Here is a 20,897-nt window from a genome sequence, read left to right on the forward strand (position 1 = left end):
GGTAGGTAGGTAGGTAGGTAGGTAGGTAGGTAGATAGATAGATAGATAGATAGATAGATAGATAGATAGATAGATAGATAGATAGATAGGCATACAGATAGATGATTGATAGTTAAAAGGTATCCATGTATGTGTATGTTTCAGATATAAAATACAAAAACAATTTTTCAAGCATCCATGTAGTATAAAATACACAGTCTTAGTTTTCATTTTCTTACTAGCTACCAAAGCTTCGTAAAGTCAACTTCAGTCAATAGATTTTTCCCTTTAATATTCTCATTCCTCAAATGCCTACCTCTTAACAACACAAGGCTGAAAGATGAAAATAACGTGTAAATTGAAATCGCATTGTAAAGAAAAACCCCACTCTGCAGTTTCTAGATTGGTCATTTCTATCACAAACACCACAGCCAGAAGCCCAATTTCCACATCAGCACTTCATTATCAGAGACTTCATTTTTGGAGACTGGGTGCAGAAGGACCTTTAAGAAGGTGGTAATTGCATTTTCATGGCTTTTGCTCTCTCTGTGACTATCACGTTTATTGTCTTTATCTGAAAAGGAAGCCTGTGAGATCAGAATGTGACAGTTTCCTTTGTTTATTCATAGTGGTGGCTTCTGTGACCTCTGGAGTCTGTGATGCTATGATTCGCTTTAGTGCTAACTGGGAAGGAGCAGCAAACTCTGGGGTATGATGGATCCTTCTGATCCTGCTTGAAGGATAGGTTTAAGTCTTTAAGCTAAGGTTTTCCTTTGAATCTAGAAAATCAGTGCCTAGAAAGCATGGGAAAGCCAATGTCACCAGTACGGAGAATCATTCTGTGTAGTCATTCTACAAGGCATGGACTGAAATTGTTTCCTAATGCTCTCATATTACTAGTTTTCTTAGAGTCACTTAAAACACTCCTGACTAACCCAGTTAGGGTCTTTTTCTCCAGGGTTCTCAGTGTATGATAAAGAGGTGCAGCATTCACTGACAGTGCAGGTGCTGCCTCCTAGTAAGCACTAATGATGTAGCTGTGATAGTCTCCCCTCATTCTTCTTTCCAGAAAACCTAAGGAAAGTGCACTAGTTAACTTTCTGTTCCTGAGATAAACACCAAAAGCAATTTGGAAGAGAAAAGTCTTATTTGTCTTACAGGTTACAGTACACCATTGAGGGTAGCTAGGGAATGAACTCAAAGTGGAAACCTGGAGGCAGAAACGGATGCAGAGATTACGGATGGATTCTTACTGACTTGCTCCCCGTGGCTTTCTCCTACTTCTTTTTCATATAGGTCCAAGACCACCTTCCCAGGGCTGACACTACTCATAGTGGGTTAGGTCCTCCCAAATCATTTATCAAGAAAATCTCTCAGAGACTTGCCTGGAGATCAATCTAATAGAGGCACTTTCCTAACTGAAGTTCCCTCTTCCTTGATGATCCTGTATTGTGTCAAGTGGACAAAAACTTAGCCATGATTTCAGTCAAAGGATTTCCACTCATCAGAGGGGTATCAGAAGGTTCAGACATATATCTTTCTTCTTTGATTTGCAAAGAAGGTAAGGATAGAGTCATAATAAGCCATAGAGATGAGCATTTCCTCTTACAGAAATATAATCCTATCATAGTACACAATTTATCAGAAGCAAACTAGAGAAACAGCAACACATTGGTTTACACAGAAGACAAAAAAGGTTAGATTATCCATTTATTTGAATAAAAAGGTCTCCATAAGCTCATATATTTGAATGTTTGGCTCCCAATCAGTGATACTGTTTAAGAAGCATAAGGTGTAATGGCCTTTGTTGGAGGAAGTGTTTCACTGAGTGTGGGCTTGGAGGTTTTAGAAGCATAAACCATACCAGGCTTACTCCCAAAGGGTGATGCTCCATTCTATCCCAAGGACCCTTGTTCAACTATGTTCATAGCTGCTTTACTCATAATAGCCAGAATTGGAAACCTAGATGTCCCTCAACCAAAGAATGGATTTTTAAAAAATACACAGTAGAGCATTACTCGGATATAATAATAATAATAATAATAATAATAATAATAATAATAATAATAATAATGACATCACAAAATTTGGTGGCAGATGGATGGAACTAAAAAAATCGTCCTGAGTGAAGTAACCCAGACCCAGAAAGACAAGCATGGTATAGACTCACGTATAAGTGGAATAATAGCTGTAAAGTAAAGGTAATCATGCTACAAGCAACAGAGCCACAGAACCACAGTAACAAGGAAGACTTAAAAAGATGGAGTGGGAAGCAGATTTTTCTTTTTTTTTTTGATTTTTAATATTTTTATTACATATTTTCCTCAATTACATTTCCAATGCTATCCCAAAAGTCCCCCATAGCGCCCCCACTTCCCTACCCACCCATTCCCATTCTTTTGGCCCTGGCATTCCCCTATATTGGGGCATATAAAGTTTGCAAGTCCAATGGGCCTCTCTTTCCATTGATGGCTGACTAGTAAATGGTGAGAAGCTTGAAGCAATCCCTCTAAAATCAGGGACTAGACAAGGCTGTCCACTTTCTCCATACCTATTCAACATTGTACTTGAAGTCCTAGCCAGAGCAATTCGACAACAAAAGGAGATCAAAGGGATACAAATTGGAAAAGATGAAGTCAAAATATCACTTTTTGCAGATGATATGATAGTATATATAAGTGATCCTAAAAATTCCACCAGAGAACTCCTAAGCCTGATAAACAGCTTCGGTGAAGTAGCTGGATATAAAATTAACTCAAACAAATCAATGGCCTTTCTCTACACAAAGAATAAACAGGCTGAGAAAGAAGTTAGGGAAACAACACCCTTCTCAATAGTCACAAATAATATAAAATATCTTGGCGTGACTCTAACTAAGGAAGTGAAGATCTGTATGATAAAAACTTCAAGTCTCTGAAGAAAGAAATTATAGAAGATCTCAGAAGATGGAAAGATCTCCCATGCTCATGGATTGGCAAGATCAACATTGTAAAAATGGCTATCTTGCCAAAAGCAATCTACAGATTCAATGCAATCCCCATCAAAATTCCAACTCAATTCTTCAATGAATTAGAAAGTGCAATCTGCAAATTCATCTGGAATAACAAAAAACCTAGGATAGCAAAAACTCTTCTCAAGGATAAAAGAACCTCTGGTGGAATCACCATGCCGGACCTAAAGCTCTACTACAGAGCAATTGTGATAAAAACTGCATGGTACTGGTATAGTGACAGACAAATAGACCAATGGAATAGAATTGAAGACCCAGAAATGAACCCACACACCTACGGTCACTTGATCTTCGACAAGGGAGCTAAAAACATCCAGTGGAAGAAAGACAGCATTTTCAACAAATGGTGCTGGCACAACTGGTTGTTAACATGTAGAAGAATGTGAATCGATCCATTCCTATCTCCTTGTACTAAGGTCAGATTTTTCTAGGAAGGAGAATTAGAATAGATTTGGAAGGTAGCCTGGGGATGGGTACAGATGGGAACCAGAGGGATTATGTGGAGAAATGGAAGGAGAGAATAATGAAAAAGATGTCTGGAATTGGAAGGCATTGGGGGAGTAAGGTAGAAATCTAGTACAATGGAAACCCCAAGAAATCTATGAGGATGACACTAGTGGATACACCTAGTAACGGGTGACACAGAGCTTGAACTGGCCATCCTTTGTAACCAGGCAAGGCCTCAAGTAGAAAGACTGGGACACCAACCCAGCTGCAAAACCTCTGTCCGACCCACAGTTTGCCATGCCTACAGGATATGCTGGAACTGGAGACTTGCATAATTGTCATTAGAGAGACTTCATCCAGCAGCTGATGGAAACAGTTGCAGAGTCCCACAGCCAAGAAATCGGTGGAATCTGGGGAGTCCTATGGAGGAGGGGAAGGAAGGGTTGGAGGAGCTAGAAACATCAAGGACACTATAGGAGCATGGCCCAGAGAATCAACTGACGAGGACTCAAGTGGGCTCACAAAGCCTAGACTGGTCTTACCGAGGTTCTCCATATATGTTATGGGTTGTGTAGTTCAGTGTTCTTGTGGGATTCCTAAGAGTGGGAGCAGAGATGTCTCTAACTCTTATGTCTACCGCTGGGACCCCTTTCTTCCTACTGAGTTGCTTCCTTTAACCCTGGAGTGAGAATATCTGCCTGGTCTTATTGCAGCTTGTTGCTGTGTTTGGTTGAGGTCCCTGGAAGCCCTGCTATTTTCTGAGAGGAAATCAAGGCAGGGTGAATCTCGGGAAAAAAGAAATTGTGGGGAGAGACTGAGAGAGAGGAGGGAAGGGAAATTGCAATCGAGATATAATAATTATTAATAATAATAATTAATAATAAAGTTACCTTGATTGTGATGTCTCATAACAATTGAACAGTAGCTAAAACAATGGACATCTTTCTAAAATAGCTTGTACCTTAAGAGGCTTAGACTCTGAAATACAATATAAAACACAAAAAAGCTACCACAAAAATAGACTTGCACTAAATAACTCAATTTCCATGTTAAGCAAAGCTTCGGAAACATTGGCTTTATATGAGCTCTTTCCATTTTAAGAAAACACTATATTTATAAAACATGAAAATTCAAATTCATAAGCCATAAATTAGGAAAAAAACACTCTGTTTGCTTCAGTCACTAGTCCTACCTTAGTGAGAGGACTTATTAGTAAGTTACAGTAGAAGTTGGTTTAAAAAATAATCACTAACAGGAATAACAGAACCTATTAAAAGCCAGTTTACATTTAAAGATGATATAAATAAAGATGAAGCATCCCAAATTATAACTAAGCAACCAAATTTAGGGGACTGGAGTTACAAAATTTTGATTTGCATGCAAGTTCCTTTCTACAAACTAAGGCACAGAAATGGAATCCTGTGGTAGCTTTCCTTGTCCCTGAACAGATATCTGGGTTACAGTTTTCAGGTATCCATCTCAGAGAGGACACCATTACAGCCTCCCTATCAGGTGACATCTAAGAAGTGGAATATATTCTCACTGACTCAGTGAGAATATACTGTAATGAACTGTGTTAAATCTGGAAAACCTGTCATTCAAGATAGACACATGAAGATTCAATGCACAAGATACATAAATTAGGGGAAAACCCCTCTATCTTCTTTAGTGACTATTCCTACCTTAGCAAAAGGTCTTATTAGTTAGTTTCAGTAGTAGGCTTAAAAAATAATCACTGACAAAAATAACAGAAACTATTAAAAGACAGTTCACATTTAAAGATGGTATAAATAAAGATGAAGCATCCTAAATTACAAGTGAGCAATTCAATTTAGAGAATTAGATTTACAAAAACTTGATTTGCATGTATATATTTGTATACATATATATGTACATATATCTATATATACACACACATATATAATCTCAAGTTTGTTTGAAGAATACATGAAATTATTTGACTATCATGATGGCAGAGCATGCATAGTTTAGAAAATATTAACCATATATGGGAACACTTTCTCATTCAGTACAAGAACAGGAGATGTTTATCTATCACTCCATGAAAGACATAGTGACTTAAATATGTTTTTTATGGATTCTATAAGTCAGAAAACAAATACTGCTCAACTGTGAGACATTTACTGTTCCAAGTGGACTGGTTGAGATGTCTTATATAATGAAAGGGAGAAGGTGGCTGCTGGAAAACCATACAAGACACCTTTGCCTACATGTGTGCTCCTTGGTAAGGACAGCGCTAGCTTGGTGCACATAACACATGGGTTTCACATGAGGTCTGGAACCCAAAAGTGAGCATTTCAAGGGGAAAACATAGAAGCTTCAGGATTTGGGAAATCAAACTCAAGAAGTTCCACAGGCTCATTTCTTTTATACATTATTGTCTAAAGCAAATCTAACACCCCAGATTCAAGAATATAGAGAAGGGTAGGGCTGCTGTAAAGTAGCATATAAGAGAGGTTATATAGAAGAAGAAAACACACTACAAAGAAAAATATATGGATTTCTTAGGGGAAAATGTAGGTCATTAACTGAAACTTAGAACCAGTCATATTTGCTACCATGTATCACTGGATGCAAAGACATCTAATATAAAGACAATATAAATTTTGCACTCACCTGACGGAACTGCTCCAAGTCAATTTTGTTACCCACTAGCACAAGGGGAATTTCATAGGTGTGACGGACCTGGAAAATAAGCTCCTTGAACTTGGCAGCCTCCTGGAATGACTGGCGGTCAGTGACAGAATAGCAGATGATGAAGCCCTCTCCCCCACGCATGTACTGCTCCCGCATGGCCGTGAACTCTGCCTAAAGGAGAGGAGAGTCATTGGGTAGGTTTTGGTTGGAGAGAGTCAATATGCAATTTAATATATTCTTGCAAAAATGCAAATATTTCAAACTTTTGAGCGTATTGATATTTGATTATAGAAGGTCCAATTTAAGAGCTCTTGAGCAGATATTGTAAATAACAAATCATATACATAAGGTTTGTTTTTACATTTTAATGACCATACTTCAGAAAATGAACCAGTTTATGTACTACAAACATTATAAGCCTTTGGGTACATGTTAGATATGGCACTACATTAATATTTAAATATTTTCGTACAGCCTGTCTTTTGAAACTTTTTTTCTAGAAACCATTGAAGACATGTATGATCAAAGGAATTTGACTTTGCTCTTCAAATAAGAGCGCATTTGTAGGGAATATCTGGAGCACGTCCTCCAAAGGACCTGGGGAAGTGAACTACTTTTCTATTCAAAACTATGAACACAGAAGCTAGAGATATAGCTGAGATGGAGTGCCAGCCTAGCATGTGGGGGTCCTGGGTTTAATCCCCAACAGAGAAAGAAAGGAAAGAACTAGAGGTGGGAGGGCATACTAAAGTTAGACTCTCAGTTACCTTTGCCTTTCTGGGAGGGTTTTAGCATGAATAGTACAGATGCACCATATATGACAGTATTGTTAGGTTTGTCTCAGAGAAGCTCATAAACAGAAGGACCTGGCTTCCTAAAGACAGATTAATTTCTACGCTCTGCTAACTCTTTCCTCTTCACTTTCTGCAGAAGCCAGGCTACACTCCAGATGGCCCCAATGCCCCATCTGATTACCCCTGCTGTATCAGATTTTCACGCTGCCTCCTATCTGCGTTGCAACCAGCCAACATCTAAAAATCCTAACATTTAAACTGTAAGCCATAGATTTTCTCTAAGTCAAAGTATGCTATTTATTTATTCTTAGTCTGAATCTACTGCTAAAATTGCAAAGAGTGATTAGATAGATGCAATGAATAATTAAAATTTGGACTTGTCTATAAAAATGCTTTTTCCCTCTGGGCCATCTTTTGTGCCCCATGTATTATAGTCATGCTGCTTTAGAAACAATACTACAGTGTGTGTTCTTAAATTCTATCTCTCACTAAGTTTCCAGTATGCTTGCAAAGTAAATTTGCTCAAAGAGAACATTCCTCTATTTTTGAGAAATTGTAATAATTTCACTGTCAAAGATATTGTATCAATAATGCAATATAAATGTGTCTGTTTCCTTTCCATTCTACAGTCTACTGGTTTGCCTATTGATGGTGTACTTTGCCTTATAGAAGTTTTTCAGTTTCATGAGGTCCCATTTATTAATTACCAATATTACTACCTGTGCTATTGGTGTTCTGCTAAGGAAGTTGTCTCCTATGCCAATGCATTCAATGCTACCGCCTACTTTCTTTTCTATAAGGTTTACTGTGTCTGGTTTTATGTTAAGATCTTTGATGCACTTGCACTTGAGTTTTGTACAGGGTAATAGATATGGATCTATTACATTCTTCTACACGCAGGCATCCAGTTAAACCAGCACTATTTGTTGAAGATGCTTTCTTTTTTCCCATTGTGTATTTCCAACTTCTTCATTAAAAAAAAATCATGTGTTCATAGGTGTATGGATTTGTCTGAGACATTGATTCAATTCCATTGATCAACATGACTTTTAATACCGATACAATGAGGTTTTTATTATTATAGTTCAGCTTTAAATCAGGGATGGTGATACTTCCAGAAATTCTTTCATTATTCAAGATTGTTTTAGCTAACCTGGGCTTTTACTTTTGTGCATGAAATTTACTTTGTCCTTTCAATGATTGTAAAGAATTGTGCTGGAACTTTGATGGATATTGTGTTTAATCTGTAGATTGCTTTTGATGGATCACCATTTTTACTTTTAATTCTACCAATCCATGAGCATGGAAGATCTTTCCATCTCACATTATGTTCTTCTGTCTGTCCTCAAAGACTAAGATTTTGTCATACAAATCTTGCTTGGTTAATGTTATTTCACCAACCCCACATCTGAGAGAGGGTAAATCTCCAAAATACATAAAGAACTCAAGAAACTAGGCATCAATAAAACAAATAATCCAGTTTAAAAATGGGGTGTAGATCTAAACAGAGAATTCCTAATATGGAATTTCAAATGACTGACAAACCCTTAAAGAAATATTCAACTTCTTTAATCATCAGAGAAATATAAACTAAAATAACTCTGCAATTCCATCTTACATCCATCAGAATGGCTTAAGATCAAAACCTTAAGAGATAGCACATTCTGGCAAGGATGTAGAGTAAGGGAACACTCCTCCATTGCTGGTGGGAGTGCAAACTTGTACAGTGCCACACCCACTCCAGTGGAGTCTGTGTGACAAGTACAAAAGGTTGGCCACAGTCGTGAGGCACAAAGTTTCACAGTAACTGGTCTCCTGGAGAGTCTTTGTCTCCCATAACACTAATGTGGTAAGATATGTCCTTGCTATAGTTGGTGAAGGGCTTAGAGTGCTTTCTTTAAGTATTGTTTTATTATAGGTGCCCCCAAGGAATGATTTGACTTATTCAGACAAAATTTCTCCACTGTTGAAAGAGATAGTGAAAGAAATCAGGCATTGCAGTTTACTGGGTAAGAGTAGAAATCTCAGGGCAAGTTCTACAAAGTAAATTTAGAATAACAGCAGAGCCACTCCCATATGCAGGAGTTTATTATGGTCTAGGAAGAAAGAGGGTTGTGGTTAAAGGAAGAACTAGAATAGTGCATTATTCATGAAAAGGCTAGCAAGAACGGAACACCCCCTGGTGTTGGGTTATACAATAGACTAGAATTGGGACTAGGGTGTGAAATCCTCACCTGGCTCCTAAAATAGCTGACTTTAGATAGGGTTGCTTTTTATCTCAGTTATAACCACTGCCTGGTTCTTGCCAGTCTTTATGTATGCATTTCTCTGTTTTGTGTCATTATGCATCAGATAACCTCAATGTACCTTGGCTGATGTGTCACCTAACTTCTTTGTTTTCTTCTGTAATATAAGTCTGATGCTTGCTTTGAGAAAACACATTCAGATCCAACACTCTCTGGTGTTCATGTCTGTTTGTCTCTCGCCAACTCCTTGCCCACCTGAGTACCAGAACTCTGATTTTTTCCTGCGGGTTGAGGGACAGACAGAGTCTAGCCCGTGGCAGTACAGTCACTATGGAAATTAATATGATGGTTCCTCGGAAACCTGGGAATTGATCTATCTCAAGATCCAGCTGTACCACTCTTGGGCATATACCCAAAGAACACTCCATTCTACCACAAAAATACTTGCTCTCTACATTCAAAAATTATTCGTAATAGCCAGAAACTCAAAGTAACATAGATGTCCCTCATCCTAAAAATGGATTTTTAAAAAGTCGTATATTTACACAATAGAGTATTACTCCACTACTGGGTTAAAAAAAATGGCATCATGAAATTTGTAGGAACATGGATGGAATTAGAAAAAAAAATCATCCTGAGTGAGGTAACAAGACTCAGAAAGATAAACATGATATGCACTCACTTATAAGTGGATATTAGCTGTTATGTAAAGGATAATCACACTGAATCCACAGACTCAGAGAGGCTAAGTACAGGGAGGGTTCTATATGCAATGTATACATCTCCCTGGGAAGAGGAAATAGAATAGATTTTTGTGGGTGGGCTGGGGGCAGGTGAGGATGGAAACAAAAGGGATCAGGCCGAGGAGACAGGGGCAGAGGGAGAGAGTACTAGAGAGAGACTAGAATGGGGAGGTCATTTAAGAGATAACATGGAAGCGTAGTGCAATGGAAACTTCCTGAAACCCATGAGAGTGACCCAGCAAGTTCTCCTAGTAATGAAAGATATGGAAACTAAAAACACCATCTTCTGTAACTAGGCAAGGCTCCAAGAGATGGTACTGGAACACCAACCTAGCCACAAAACCCACAAACATCCTGATGGCAAAATGCATTTGGGCATTGATGGCTCAGAGTTTAAGGGTGTGGCCAAAGAATGACTGGTACAAGATGATGACCTAGACACAAGAGGGATCTCATGCCCAACATTACCTGGATAATCAAAAACTGCAAGCTGGAAGACTAAGAGATCTAGACTAGAACCAAACATGAATGACAAAAAGAAAAAAATTAATGAAATCATCCCTAATATTATACACCTCAACTGGTGCCTAGCCCAATCATCTTCTGAGAGCAGATGCATAGACTCTCAGCCAAACATTAGGCAGAGGTAGGGAAACTCCATAGAAAAGGGATATGAAGGATTATAGGAGCCAGAGGGGTCAAAGACATCAGGAAAATATGACCTACAGAATCAACTAAACAGGGCTCATAGGGACTCATAGAGACTGAAGCAGCAGTTGCAGAGATTACGTGAGTTTACATTAGGCTCTTTCCATATATGCTGCAGCTGTATAGCTTGGGTTTTATGCAGGATTTCTAATAGTGGGAGTGTGGTATCTTTGACTCTTTTGTCTGCTTATGGGACCCTTTTCCTCCTACTGAGTTGCCTCATCCAGATTTCATATGAGGTTTTATACCTTATTGCATCTTGTTATGGCATGTTTGGTTGATATCACTTGGAGGCCTGCTTTTTTCAGAAAGGAAACCAAGAAGGTTTGGTGTTTTGCTATGCTAAATACTGATTGCTCCCAGGTGATATTGTGTGACCTTGCCTCTTCCCCATCCCTGCCAAGTTTATTCTGATTGATGAATAAAGATACTGACAACCAATAACTGGGCAGAAGATACATGGGTGGAGTTTAGGATTCCTGGGTTTGGGGTCAGAGGAGAAGCATATAGTAGGAAAAAAAAAGAAGGTGAGGCGAGGAGACAGCACCATGGGGTAAGAATCTTAAAATAATGGCCATGTAGATTAGCTAATTGGAGTTAAGAGCAACCCAAACAAAACATGACAACTTGTATAATGGAGTTAATGTCTGGGAAATAAACACAATAGCATAGAGGGTAGATATCTGCCCAGCTCTTGCGATGATTAAGGCTTATTATAACTATAAAGGTTGTATGGTCAAAGGCAGGGTAGAAATCCCAGATCGAGAGAAAATATTTCTGCAACATTTGGGTGAAGTCCCTCCTCCAAGTCGTCATCCCCCTCCCCTGCTTCTGCGTCCCCATCCCTTCTGTCTGGGATGTGTTGTATGAGAGAAGAGTAGAGAAAAAGAAAAGGTGATCATCGCTTTTTAAAAGAAGCCCTCTCCTTTCATCCTCTTCAGTGCAACTTTAAACTAATTTGTTTACTTTGGGATAAAAAGAACCATGTCTATTTGATCCGCTCATTATTTTGAGTCATGTTGTTGATCTCCTGTGTTGATTATTCATTCATGTACTTGCTCTACTTACAGATTTAATTTATTGAATGAAGGAGTTTGTGGGGGTTTTGAATGTGTTTGTTGTTTTCCCAGCTGAGAATTATTTTAATCTGTACTAGACATGTGTCTTTCTATGACATATTTGATATTTAAGATAAAATAATACATTTTATTACTTCAACAATAACTATAAAATAAAAATCTAATAACTTAGGAAATGGAAGATACGCATAGCATTAAAAAGGAATATTCCCAGGGAACAATATTTAGAGAAAGAATGAAAGTCTAGAAGTGTTTAATAATATGATTAAAATCATATATAAACTATATTAAAGAAGAAAGAAAGATATTGTAATGGGGCACCTATAATCCCAGTATTAGACACCAAAATCAAACACTTACAATTTCAAGCTCAGCCTGGGCTACATAGAGGAACTCTATCAAAAATTAAAACAACAACAACAAAAGGATACCAGCCTTGTACATGATTGTGCTCCTGTTCAATCTTTGTCTTTATAGCCTGAAGATATAATAAGGGAGTTACAATGCATGTCACTCAGGCCTGTGACTCACTGAGATTGTCATCTTTCAACACATAATATCTCAACCTTTCAATTTCCTTGTTTGTGAAAAAAAAAAAAGAAAAAGATTATACTATACTTAGCCCGCCCTATATGGAAGAAAAAAGAATCATTTGAGAGAACAAACATGAAATTGCTTTAATGAATTTTTTTAAATACCGTACAGTTCAATCCTATTATTACCTTCATCACATATTCAACAAGACAGACATTCTCACTGGGAGAATAAGCACAAGAGCCCTGTGAGCAGCACTGAGTATGAAAGCGGGAAGATTTCAACCACAGCTATCAGAAATGTCACAGAATTCAAGTCAGAAATCTTTCCCCAATGATGCAGATACAATGAAATGCTCACACTGATGGAGTGACTCCGAATAGCTAGGCTTCTCTCTCACTCACAGAATCTGGGCAAATGCTTGTCTTAAACATCCTCAGATGCCGATGGAACAAGGCATATTGAGCGTAAGCTCTGTAGCTATGTGGCATCTTAGTAACATGATATAGAAATCTCTTCACAGGGGAAGCTTGTGTTTAACATGTCTGTTCTCATTAATCCATGAATTAAAGATTCTGAAACATTCTGTTGTCAGCACTTTATCTGTTAATGTCAATATCTTCCTGCTCTAAATGAAACTTGTTGCTTAATTATTCAGGAATATTACTAGTTTCCATTTGCTACTCATAAGAATCAAAGCACTTATGAAAACAGACTCTAAAAAATGTTATCTGAACAAACATTTTCTGGCATCTTCAACGCGACTTGAGTATATATTACAGTTTGATTCCTTTTCTTTGACATCTTCCCCTGAACTAATTAATAGTGTGGGGATTTTATGAATTCTGAAACAAATAAATAATCTCTGATAAATATCACTGTGGTGATTTGTATGAAGTGTCCCCATAACTCAAAGATATTTAAATACTTGGTCCCCAATTGGTAGTCATTTGAAGATGAGGAGGCATGGCTACTCTGGGGAAAATACAGCATTGGGGGGCCAGCATCGAGGTTTCAACAGATTTGTTCCATTTGGGGCTCATGTTCTCTATTCCTTATTTTTGTGTAAAGATGAGAGCTTTCAGCTGCTATTTCAGCACCATTCTTTCCTGCCTGCGACCATGTTCCCTTACCCTCAGGATGAAGGACTCTCTTCCCACTGGAACCATAAGCTCCAAATAAATTCTTTTCCTGCAAGTTGCTTTGGCCATGGTGTTTTCTCACAGCAATAGAAAAGTAACTAATTCAGGCACACTCCAGGTTCTTAATAGACAGAGGATTTTTTGCAGAGGGTTAGGAAAAGGCATGGACCACCTCCTTTCTGTGCCCACCTGGTAGAAGTACGAAATATCTTTGCCTCATGTTTAAATAATAAATGAACAGACAAACAAACACACTATCTGACTAGCATTTTAGGTGCTCCCTGGTATAACAGGTACATAATGTTGTTTATTCTTATCAGAAAGATTCTGCCAGTCTCAGGATTAGCACACACACAGATACACACACACACACACACACACATGCACACATGCACATGCACGCACACACACCTACCACATTCACTCTCCTAATACAAAAAGACAAATCAGTCACATATCTGACACCATATCTACTGGCTGAATATATGAGAAGTGAAAACAACAAAAACTTAAAATTCCAAAAAGCCAGCCTTATTCATGTTTAGGAAATGTGCAATTACATGAATGTCAAACAATCAAATGTCCAGTGAACGATAGAGATTGAAATAAGGCAAGAACAGGGTGCTGGTGAATGAGAAAGAGGTCAAGGAGAGGAAACAACAGGTGACAGTTTTTCTGTGGCTTACTATTCAGAAAACGGTACTGAACTTTCATGCAAATCACCTTTAAAATGAATATATCATCACCTTATAATTAACCCAACTTGGTTCCAATGTATCCTTGCACAATAGTAAAACATCCAAGGCCTACATACCATGGGGATAGACAGTTTTTGAAGGACACCAAAGAATTTATTTGGTTGACTTTGTGTGTATATAGGGGTAGGGATGTTGTCTGTTGGATTTTTTTCTGGGAGACAAAGACTCATTATGTATCCCTAGCTGTCTAAAGGCTTCCTATGTAGACTAGGGTAGCTTTGAATTCACAAAGCTCTGTGTGACTGTGCCCTGCAAGTGCCAAGCTCACAAGAGTGTATAACACACACCCAGGTGTTCATTGCTTTTCTTTTCATCTTTTTGATAGAGGGAAGAATAGAACCAATAAACATAGGCAAAAATTCAGCTGGTATTAATTTATTACAATCTATGTGAAAACCAGAACTGAAAACAGTATGGAGAATAAATCTTCCCTCTCAATCTGATTCCTTTGCAAGTTCAATAGGTCAATGAAGACAAAAATGAGCAAACAATTTTATAAATGTAGGTAACATGGAGGAAAATTGTACCTAAAATGAAAAATATGACTGGGAATACTATCTTTTTTCCCCCAGAAAATACCACTCTCTCCATCATTATAAGTTGCTCTGTCTGTCTGTATTTTTAGAAATGCAGTGTGTCATAGATAGTATACATACTCTGCTTAGCTTATTCATCAAATATTTATTGAGCATTTACACATGTCAGGCATCTAAGATTCAATGTGGCTTAAAAGAATACATATAATGAAGGAAAATATTCATAGCTAAACACAGCAAAAAATGTAGAAAATAAAATATTAAAATCAGGATACAGGGAGAAAACTAAATTGGACTGACAGTTTGAACACCCAGGAAACTAAAGTCTAAAATGACCACTTGCAGTTCCTTAAGACTTAGGGCTGAGGATACTGTCTTTCCTGGAGTTGATCAAAGGGTACTTCCTTCAATGCCAACATATCAGGATATGCAGTAGTGGGTTTCCAGTGACATAGTCTGGTTCCAACCCTAGCTATGCCAAGCAATTTCCTTGAACCTCAAAACACTGGGGACAGCTTATCTAATATGAAAGGAGAAAATAAATCAGTGTATGAAGATGGGGAAAAGGTGGTTGAAATCTCCTGGACTTTTACACTTAAAATACTAGGAAGACTATCAATCATAATGTTGACATTGAACAATGAGAATTTAAGAACTATAGAATTAGGCTACTATGAAAATAGGTCCTGAAAAATCTCTGTTTCAAATACACTTTGAAATAAACCAAGTTTGCAATACAGGAGCCACTCTATAAGTTATAATCCTAGTGAAAAAATGAAAATGTGAGGTCATTGTTCAACATTTATGGATAATTAACAAGAATTCTAAAGAACTCAGGATAACAAGAGTCAGAAGAAAAGGCCGAGCACGGGATCCTTCTGAGCAGTAGGATGCAAGCAATAGTACAAACCGAAAGCCCATGACACCAGTCACGTTGTCACAGATCAGTCATGGAGTCACAGCAGTGCACTTGTGAGTAGTATTCCTGAGACCATACCTGGCATGCTGAGACCCAGAGAAAGGAGCAATGGGGTTCTACTGAAAGGTAGAATCACTAACGAAGCTGCTTGGCCCTGGGGAGGGTCCAAACCTGTGCAGTGATGAGAGTTTGAAGAATATTGAGATGTTGAGTTGGGAAGACTGAGGGCAGAGAATGGGTGTGGGCCACATACTTCAAATGGAAAGGATGTGGTGTGGTAGAACGGGCACATTTTAGGCTCCTGTTTACTCAGTGGGTGACACGTTCCTTATCTGTTAGGTCAAATCACTGAAAATTCACGAATATTGAAGAGATATTTCAGAGGCTGGGGAAATGGCTGTGTGGGCACAGGTGATTTCTTATAATTCTGATGATGTGAGTTTCATCCCCAGAACGCACATGATGGGAAGAAAGAAGTCCAAAACTCCTCTGACCTCCACACACTCAATGTAGAAAGTAGACTCACAATTAATTAATTAAAATAGTGATATTTTAAGAGATATTTTAGGCACAGGATCAGGCTTTTGGTCATATGAAATGGCCTCTATTATGATCTTCCAGCTATATATGAAAATAATCGGGTACAGAAATACTGAATATGGCCAAAATCCTGGAACTTTCAAGTATATTGGTGGCATTACCATACTACCCTTTTGTAAAAGGAAGAGTGACATTAGGTCATTAAACGTGCCTCTGTATTCTATAGCTCTGTAGCTGAAAAACAGAACAGTCATGGCAGAAATGTGTTTCTTAGAAAAAAAAGGCAGTCCATTACTTGCTACCCTTAATTGTGTTTTAGTTAGAATTTACACTAGATATCTAAGAGACACTGATCAGTGGAAATAATAATTATGTGAAAGATTAAAGCTTAATAGGTTCCCCTTTACAGATGCAGAGATGAGGAAAATGAAGTTTATGTCCCGAGTGGTATTTTATTTAGCCATGAATCACGGAAAATTTTGTCTTTCACTTAACATGTAAAATATTTTCTTTAAAAAAGAATATTTTTAAAACCAATTTAATATTTTTTATTTTCATTACATAGCTAAGGTTATTTGTCTTACTCAGAATAAAATGAGGCTCGTCCCCACTTTCTCTTATATTAGTTTCAGTGTATCTGGTTTTATGTAGAGGTCCTTGATCCACTTGGACTTGAGCTTTGTACAAGGAAAATAGAATGGATCAATTTGTATTCTTCTACATGTTAACTGCCCACGCAATTTTTTGAAAATTCTGTCTTTTTTCCACTGGATAGTTTTAGCTCTGTTGTCAAAGATCAAATGAACATAGGTGCGTAGGTTCATTTCTGGGTCTTCAATTTTTTGCCATTGATTTACCTGCCATGCAGTTTTTATCACAATTGCTCTGTAGTACAGCTTGAGGTCAGGGATGGTGATTGCACCAGAGGTTCTTTTATTGTTGAGAATAGTTTTAGCTATTGTCTTAGTCAGGGTTTCTATTCCTGCACAAACATCATGACCAAGAAGCAAGTTGGGGAAGAAAGGGTTTATTCGGCTTACACTTCCATACTGCTGTTCATCGCCAAAGGAAGTCAGGACTGGAACTCAAGCAGGTCAGAAAGCAGGAGCTGATGCAGAGGCCATGGAGGGATGTTCTTTACTGGCTTGCCTCCCCTGGCTTGCTCAGCCTACTCTCTTATAGAACCCAAGACTACCAGCCCAGGGATGGTCCCACCCACAAGGGGCCTTTCCCCCTTGATCACTAATTGAGAAAATGCCTTACAGTTGGATCTCATGGAGGCATTTCCTCAACTGAAGCTCCTTTCTCTGTGATAACTCCAGCTGTGTCAAGTTGACACAAAAATAGCCAGTACAGCTATCCTAGATTTTTTTTGTTATTCCAGATGAATTTGCAAATTGCTCTTTCTAACTCTGTGAAAAATTGAGTTGGAAATTTGATGGTGATTGCATTGAATCTGTACATTGCTTTTGGCAAGATAGCCATTTTTACAATGTTGATCCTGCCAATCCATGAGCATGGGAGATCTTTCCATCTTCTGAGATCTTCCTCAATTTTTTTTCTTCAGAGACTTGAAGTTCTTACCATACAGATCTTCCACTTGCTTAGTTAGAGTTACACTATGGTATTTTATATTATTTATGACTATTGTTAAGGGTGTTGTTTCCCTAATTTTTTTCAGCCTGTTTACCCTTTGTGTAGAGGGAGGCCACTGATTTGAGTTAATTTTATATCCAGCCACTTTGCTGAAGTTGTTTATCAGGTTTAGGAGTTCTCTGGTGGAATTTTTGGGGTCACTTAAGTATACTATCATATCATCTGCAAATAGTGATATTTTGACTTTTTCCTTTCCAATTTGTATCCCTATGATCTCCTTTTGATGTCTAATTGTCCTGGCTAGGACTTCAAGTACTATATTGAATAGGTAGGGAGAGAGTGGGCAGCCTTGTCTTCTTCCTGATTTTAGTAGGATTGCTTCCAGCTTCTCTCCATTTAGTTTGATGTTGGCTACTTGTTGGCTGTAGATTGCTTTTACTATGTTTAGGTATGGGCCTTGAATTTCTGAACTTTCCAAGATTTTAAACATGAAGGGGTGCTGGATTTTGTCAATGCTTTCTCAGCATCTATGTGGTTTTTGTCTTTGAGTTTGTTTATATAGTGAATTACATTGATGGATTTCTGTATATTGAACCATCCCCTCATCTCTGGTATGACACATACTTGATCATGATGGATGATCTTTTTGTGTGTTCTTGGATTTGGTTTGCAAGAATGTTTGAGTATTTTTGCATCGATATTCATAAGGGAAATTGGTCTGAAGTTCTCTTTCTTTGTTGGGTCTTTGTGTGGTTTAGGTATCAAAGTAAATATGGCTTCATAGAACGAATTGGATAGAGTACCTTCTGTTTCTATTTTGTGGAATAGTTAGAGAAGTATTGGTATCAGGTCTTCTTTGAAAGTCTGATAGTCTGATAGAACTCTGCACTAAACCCATCTGGTCCTGGTCTTTTTTTTTTTTTTTTTTTTTTTTTTTTTTTTTTTTTTTTTTTTGGTTGAGAGACTATTTAATGACTGTTTCTATTACTTTAGGGGTTATGGGACTGTTGAGATCATTAATCTGATCCTGATTTAACTTTGGTACCTGATGTCTCTCTAGAAAATTGTCCATTTCATCCAAGTTTTCCAGTTTTGTCGAGTATAGGCTTTTGTAGTCAGATCTGTTGTTTTTGTTTTGTTTTGTTTGTTTTGTTTTTTTGGGTTTTTTTGTTTTGATTTCCTCAAATTCTGTTGTTATGTATCTCTTTTCATTTCTGATTTTGTGAGTTAGAATACTGTCTCTGTGCCGTCTAGTTAGTCTGACTAAGGGTTTATTTATTTTGTTGATTTTCTAAAGAACCAGATTGTGATTTGGTTTATTCTTTGTTTAGTTCTTTTGGTTTCCACTTGGTTGATTTGAACCCTGGGTTTGATTACTTCCTGCTGTCTACTGCTCTTGGGTGAATTTAATTATTTTTGTTCTAGCAATTTCAGATGTGCTGTCAAGCTGCTAGTGTAAGCTCTCTCCAGTTTCTTTTTGAGACACTCAGAGCTATGAGTTTTTCTCTTAGGACTGCTTTCATTGTGCCCCATAAGTTTCAGTATATTGTGGTTTCCTTTTCATTAAACTCTAAAAAGTGTTTAGTTCCTTTCTTTATTTCTTCCTTGACCAAGTTATCATTGAATAGAGTGTTGTTCTGCTTCCACGTGTATGTGGGCTTTCTATTGTTCACGTTGTTATTGAAGACTAGCCTTAGACCGTGGTGATCTGATAGGATGCATTCCCATATTAAGCTTAATGTATCTGTTGAGGCCTGATATGTGACTGATTATATGGTTAATTTTTGAGAAGGTACCTTGAAAGCCTCAAGCACATGGGCAGAGGGGGAAATTTCCTGAACAGAACATCAAAAGCCTATGCTCTAAGATCAAGAATTGACAAATGGGGCCTCATAAAATTGCAAAGCTTTGTTAAGGCAAAGTACACTGTCAATAGGACAAAATGGCAATCAACAGATTGGGAAAAGATCTTTACCAATCCTAAATCCAATAGAAGGCACATATCCAATATATACAAAGAACTCAATAAGTTAGGCTCCAAAGAACCAAATAACCCTATTAAAAATGGGGTACAGAGCTAAACAAAGAATTCTCAACTGAGGAATACTGACTGGCTGAGAAGCACCTAAAGAAATATTCAACATCCTTAGTCATCAGGGAAATGCAAATCAAAACAAACCTAAGATGCCACCTCACACCAGTTAGAATAGCTAAGATCAAACATTCAGGTGACAGCAGATGCTGGCGAGGATGTGAAGGAAGAGGAACACTCCTCCATTGTTGGTGGGATTGCAAGCTGGTATAACCACTCTGAAAATCAGTTTGGTGGTTCCTCAGAAAATTAGCCTTAGTACTACCTGAGGACCCACTAATACCACTCCTGGGCATATACCCAGAAGATGCTCCAACATGTAATAAGAACACATGCTCTACTATGTTCATCGCAGCCATATTTATAATAGCCAGAAGCTGGAAGTAACCCAGATGTCCCTCAACAAAGAAATGGATACAGAAAATGTGGTACATTTACACAATGGAGTACTATGTAGCTTTTAAAAACAATGAATTTATGAAACTCTTATGCATATGGATGAAACTAGAAAATATCATCCTGAGTGAGATAATCTATTCACAATAGAACACACATGGTATGCACTGATAAGTGGATAATAGCCCAGGAACTCGGAATCCCCAAGGTTCAATTCACAAACCACAGGAACCTCAAGAAGGAAGACCAAAGTGTGGATATATTGATGCTTCTTAGAAGGGGGAACAAAATACCCATGGAAGGAGTTACAGAGACAAAGTGTGGAGCAGAGAATGAAGGAATTACCAACCAGAGACTGCCCCACCTGGGGATCCATCCCATATACAATCACCAATCCCAGACATTATTGTGGATGCCAAGTGCTTACTGACAGGAGTCTGATATGTCTGTCTCCTGAGAGGTTCTGCCAGTGCCTAACAAATACAGTAGTTGATGCTCACAGCAATCCATTGGACAGAGCACAGGATCCCCAATGAATTAGGTAAAGAAAGACCCAAGGATCTGAAGGGGTTAGCAGCCCAATAGGAGGAACAACAATATGAACTAACCAGTATCCCCAGATCTCCAAGTGACTAAATTTCCAAACAAAGAATACACATGGTTGGGTATTGCCCGCCGCTTTTGTTCCCCCTGGTAAGAACACACTCAGGGCAACCGGAA

The 20,897-nt window shown here is 38.0% G+C and overlaps 1 protein-coding gene across 1 annotated transcript in view; it reads right to left on the bottom strand.

Annotated features, from left to right (window-relative positions):
- Rit2 (Ras like without CAAX 2) overlaps positions 1-20,897 on the bottom strand; it is a 330,474-nt gene that overhangs the window by 164,936 nt on the left and 144,641 nt on the right. The window contains exon 4 of the mRNA XM_021150801.2: positions 6,074-6,265. Coding sequence (XP_021006460.1) covers positions 6,074-6,265 — 192 coding nt within the window. The remainder of the gene's footprint in view (positions 1-6,073; positions 6,266-20,897) is intronic.

This window comes from Mus caroli, chromosome 18 (genome assembly GCF_900094665.2).
Source record: "Mus caroli chromosome 18, CAROLI_EIJ_v1.1, whole genome shotgun sequence".
Taxonomy (NCBI): Eukaryota; Metazoa; Chordata; class Mammalia; order Rodentia; family Muridae; genus Mus; species Mus caroli.